The sequence below is a fragment of the Poecilia reticulata genome, chromosome 5, assembly GCF_904066995.2.
Source record: "Poecilia reticulata chromosome 5, P_reticulata-male-v2, whole genome shotgun sequence".
In the NCBI taxonomy this organism is placed as follows: Eukaryota; Metazoa; Chordata; class Actinopteri; order Cyprinodontiformes; family Poeciliidae; genus Poecilia; species Poecilia reticulata.
Window position 1 is genome coordinate 32,120,361 of NC_088834.1, and position 5,137 is coordinate 32,125,497.

General features: G+C 39.8%; 1 protein-coding gene across 2 annotated transcripts; it reads right to left on the reverse strand.

Annotated features, from left to right (window-relative positions):
• Nucleotides 1-570: 570 nt before the first annotated feature.
• elf3 (E74-like factor 3 (ets domain transcription factor, epithelial-specific)) lies at nt 571-4,654 on the reverse strand. Of its 2 annotated transcripts, XM_008410270.3 has the most exons (9): nt 4,493-4,654; nt 4,205-4,353; nt 3,209-3,442; nt 2,971-3,078; nt 2,739-2,885; nt 2,574-2,648; nt 2,367-2,486; nt 2,049-2,244; nt 571-1,468 (listed from the first exon to the last, which is right to left on the reverse strand). In XM_008410270.3, the coding sequence occupies exons 2-9, from the start codon at nt 4,344-4,346 to the stop codon at nt 1,342-1,344; spliced, it is 1,149 nt and encodes a 382-aa protein (XP_008408492.1). In that variant the 5' UTR covers nt 4,347-4,353; nt 4,493-4,654; the 3' UTR covers nt 571-1,341. The 2 variants fall into 2 exon arrangements, with proteins under 2 accessions (XP_008408492.1, XP_081463609.1); XM_081607483.1 differs by lacking the exon at nt 4,493-4,654 and having other exon boundaries at nt 4,205-4,364.
• Between the last annotated feature and the right edge of the window lie 483 nt (nt 4,655-5,137).

Consider the following 5,137-nt stretch of genomic DNA (forward strand, 5'->3'; position numbering starts at 1 on the left):
TCAGTCTCCAGTCAGAGGCCTCTTCAAATCGGTTGCAAGACTGACTGCTACTGGAGATCCTTCCTGCACACAGTGGCTCTTAGAAGATATTTGGGTGAACTGAGTTATGACATCATTCAATTTCCCTTTGGTTCTAATGAAGTAACTCTCAACTGAATGGAGTTGAATTTAAATATAACTTATTCTTATTCAGATTAAAATAAGACTAAATTCTGCCAACTATTTAAATTTATTTTTTCTTCCCTGCCAAAAATGAAATGAAAAAAAAAATTAAAAAGCATAATAATTATTTCACACTTATGAAGAGCCTTAAATAACTCTCAAGATGCTGATGTTCTGCAACACAAATCATTTAAACTATATAAGGAAATTATAGGGTTTGATCAAAACTGCAGGGAACTTGTTGGAAGGTAAATGAAAAGGGTAAAAGCGCTCCATATGTAGAGTGCTAATATTTATTAGAGGTATAAATGTGCATGGTCTGAGTTTTATATGTGTGTGTGGTTTATGTGAGGGGCGTAATGAGAGGAACATCTGGTAAATCTACATGAGGTCAAATGAACAAATAAATTGACTGATTAGCATTGTGGTTTATTTCTCACATCCACCAATACAGAGATTGACGAGTGAAACAGTTATGTGAAAAAATATATATAATCATAAAATCCGTAAACTACATAGTAGGATTACTCATCTGTTATTCTTTAATAAACATTGTGAGAACATGCTTTACACACTTTATAACAAGTCATACAGATAGGTAGAACATAATGTAAATGTTGACGTGACAAAAAACATCACCTACATTTATTTCTTTCTGTTCTGTCTCTAATTTCTGCTTTCCGAATCTCACATTCAGAGCCACAATTGAGTTTCGTATGTCAATGGAACCATGACAGAACAATACAGAAAATTAGATATTTCCAGTATCATTTATTTATACCCATGTACCACAGCAAAAACTTTAAGCACAGAGATTAGCCGGTCATGAATTTACAATTTTAAAAAAATACACAAAAAAACACACACTATATGCAAACTACCGCAAATATTGAACAACTGCTACTTTGTTTACAAAGGCTCAAAAACATCAGCAGAACTATGTCTAAAGTTTCTGTAACGAGGATCAAAATATAAAACATGTGAAACATTAATATTGGTTCATAAAACCTACTGGAGCCAAACACAATGGCTTACATTTTCTTCAACATCTTCCCCGTAAGAGGAAGTTTCGTCTTTTAAAGTTTCAGATAGTAACGACTTTTTTCCCCAGCCAGGCAAAAAACAGGCTTTTCTGGTTCCTAAACTTCTGCGCTGGTCGGCTTCGTGATCTCTATCTGCTCAGAGACTGACGCCTCCGATACCGCTGCCAATCTCCTCAGTCTTCCACCCACTGGAATTTTTTCCAAACTTGTACACAAGTCTTCTGCCGTCAACCCGCTCCAAAATCTCTCTCTTGTAGTAATACCTGCAAGTAGAGACATATCACCTTAGGGATTCCAACGACTTGTACAAGAAGAAAATGTTCTAAAGCAACTACTAGTGTTCTAATGGTGATTATGATACTATGATGATGGAAAATAATTCCCTGAATTGACGTGCTATGGTAGTCTGCTTCTCATAAAATATGTATTTATCTTGGCTGTTTGGTCCTGAGGAGTCATTGTTGCCAATATGCATGACTATAAACTAATAAAGTTTAGTTTATAGGGTTCAAACAAAGGATTTAAACCTTACTTTGCAAACTTCATCTGTGCACAACTAAGTCATGCAACACAGTAGTAGTCATCCTCTTTTTTTGTTTTTGTTTTGTTTCTTTTTTTTTTTTGCTGTGCCAGCCCAAAACTTTTACTTGCCCAGTCAGGCCACCCCTTTGAAGAAACCTCCAGTGCGTCCGTATTTAACAAATTAAATCTGGGTTTTGTTCAGTGGTTTACGAATGCAAATTCATATTTGAGAAAATTAGCACATTTTAGGTTTTCACTGACACAAATTTGGGATCATCGCGAGAGCAGGGACTCCTTTTTTATTTTTGCCTGGTAACTCACCTCATGGCCCGGCTCAGTTTCTCGTAGGTCATGCTGGTGTTCTTCTTCTTCTGGCCCCACATCTGGGCGACGGCCTCGGACTTGAGGAACTTGAACACCCCCTCCCGACGGTCCTCCCACTTCATCAGGCCCTGGTTCTTCTCGGGGTGGATGAGGATGTCTCTGATGAACTCCCACAGGTGGGTGCCACGTGGTGCTGCAAAGAACGGACAACAATCAGCTCGCTGTTTCCAGTTGTGAAAAGTGTTAGCATGAACACGCAAATATAAAGGCGATCTTGACCCGAGGAGAAAACTACTTGTAATGTAGAAAGCGTACCATGTTTGCTTTTTTTTGGGTTGTCATATATGCTGCTGCTGTGTCCACGGTTGACTTTAGGAGGCCGCCCTCGGGGTCTCTTGATGCGACAGTCTCCGTCTTCGGTTTTGATGTGGACCTCTGTCAACACAGCAATTCGTTTACCATGCCGAACCTCGACTGTACCATAAGACCAGAATGCTAGATCAAGTGTGCCTGAATACTCACTTGACACTGGATAGAACTCAGGGTCTGATTCGCTGCTGCCGGACTCTGGTGAGCTCATGAATGTAAACGTGCCACCTGAAGACACATCACACACGTTTGAGAAAAGAAACGTCTTGATACGCCGAACTTTAAGAAACGTCGACAAGACGATAGAAGTATACTAACTGTTGGCCGAGGAACTGCATTCACTGTCAGATGGATTGTCAGAAAGGTAATCAGTGTCGTCCAAAGTTGTCAGGGACTCCATGGTGAATCTGGTCAAATCATAACCATCGCGGTATTCAAAGTTTCTCTTGATTTCAGCTTCTTCACCTGTGTGGTAGATGGATGTGTTATTCCAAGTTTTCTCTAACATTACAAACTTTCGCTACCTACATAAGTAAATATCAAAATGTACCATGGCCAATTTTGAGCGTGGTCAGCAAAGGGAAGCTCAGGCTGTCCAGAAAGTTATCAAGAAGTTGACATGTCTCACTTAGTTCTGGTCCAGAGAGACTCTGCAGTTCTGGAAAAAAAAGAAGAATTTGTTATGTTTTTACCATCTCTGAAGACGGACTGATGATTGATTGCATGTAGACAGATTGATATCTGTGGATTTGAACAATAAAACGATACATTTTAGAGATTTAGTTTACCATATTTGGTCTTGTATTCTTCTAAGCTCTGGTAAAGATGTGGGCCGAGCTGCGGGCCGAAAACGGCAGTCATCTCTTCCTGGTTTATGCGGCAGAGGTTTGGGCCATCAATGGAGCAGAAGTCCAGACTCAGGGTGCTGGCATCAAACTTGGTTCTCTCCACATGGTCGCTGATCCACTCTAGAACGTGCTCTGCCGTCCATTGGTGAGGGCTGATCTGTTTGTACCAGTGACCTGAGGAATGAGAGCCATTTATTACCTGATGTCCTTCTGACAAAAGTGCTAATAATTTTTTTTTAAATCAAATCAGTCTCCTGATTTCCCATCTCCAGTAAAGCTTAAAGCCAAACAAAAACTCTGCTTGAAACATCCTCTTTTTGATTTTTTTTTTTTTGAGCACATCTGCATTTTCTGGTGTTTTATCCACAAAACAATACAAGAGTGAAACAACACCCCACTTAGGGATCAGACAAGGTCAGACAAATATAGCCAGCCCAGTTGACTAAGCAGGAGGTCACAGCATTTCTCTGCTACGAGCGTCGAGTTCAGTTAAACATTGACAGTTCGGTTAATCATTAGCGCAATTAGGTCAAAGTAAATTGACCTCATGGTTTGGTTATCTTCAGTTAGGATCATGTGGCTCATGTACAAGTACTCTACTATATTACCATCACTGTACAGGATGTAGCTTTTGATGACAAACAGGAGCTTCCAAACTTCTTGATAGTTTTCTGGTGTCAATTTCAGTGGAGCCCAAACATTATTCATATACCTTGGAGATTTAGATTTAAAGTTAAACATAAATATTTCATCAAAATATCTCATTTGATTGGAGGTAGTAATAATTTGAATGTGTGGGAGATCAGTGCATCGTTCTCAGTCAGAAACAAACTTCAAACAAAAGTCTAGTTCTCTACATTTGGGTGTTAAGTGGAGGTCCCACGTTGACCTGAAACAAACAAGGTAAACTGCCTCAATGTCAGACGATCCTCTTACCTCTTGTGTTGTAACTTCTGCTCTCCAAAGTGTGGATGGTGGGCAGCGCATGGAGCTGCTGTGGGGGGATGTCGGGTAAGCCAGTCTGATACATCGTCAGGTTGGCGTGAGTCAAGATGCTGCTGAGGCACGGCGACGACATCGAGTCTCTGAGAGACATCAACAAGTTACAAATCAGTTATTCTGAATTTTTTTTTTCAAAAGTAAAGTTTTTCACATTGTTGCAACTTTAAATGTGAGCATCTCCTCTACATGAATTGTATTAAATAATTCTTTGGAGTCATTTACCTCTTTCAGCACAAAGCCACTGTATGGTTAAAAAAAAAAAGATTCAAAACTATCCCACTTTAGTTTGTGTATCGTCTCTTCGGTCTTTGTTCCTGTCTGTTCTTTACAAGGTTCCTGTCTCCAAGGCAAAAAAGCGCTTTCGGTTGGAAATCAACATGTTTATATCCCTGTGGAGGAGTGGGGGATGGAGAGGTAAATTCAGGGGAATTCCACCTGAGGGTGGCCACACCTCCATCCCTCCTACGCTTTCCAGAGAACTCGACTAACAACGCTCACCTGTCCTGTTTTCCTTTCTAAGCTTTACCGTCTCTTACCCATCATCACTGAAGATTAGATTAAAGTTCTTGCCTGACAGATTCAGTTACTGTAAATTGATCTGCTTTGCCTAACTGGATTCCTTTAGCTAGGCCGCAAACAACAGTGCCATAACAAAATAAGATCTCGGGTGTTTTATCACGGATCATTTGCATTTTTTTTTTTTATCAAGAAAATGTCATTTTCACTTGTAATCATCTAGTTGGACTTTGTGACTTAATGGTATGTTTTTCTTGTTGTCCATTGGAATACATCCACAGAAAGGAGGAAGTAGGCTGATTTAGAACCTTAAATAGAGACTCTGACAATGACAGATTGAAGATGAACATG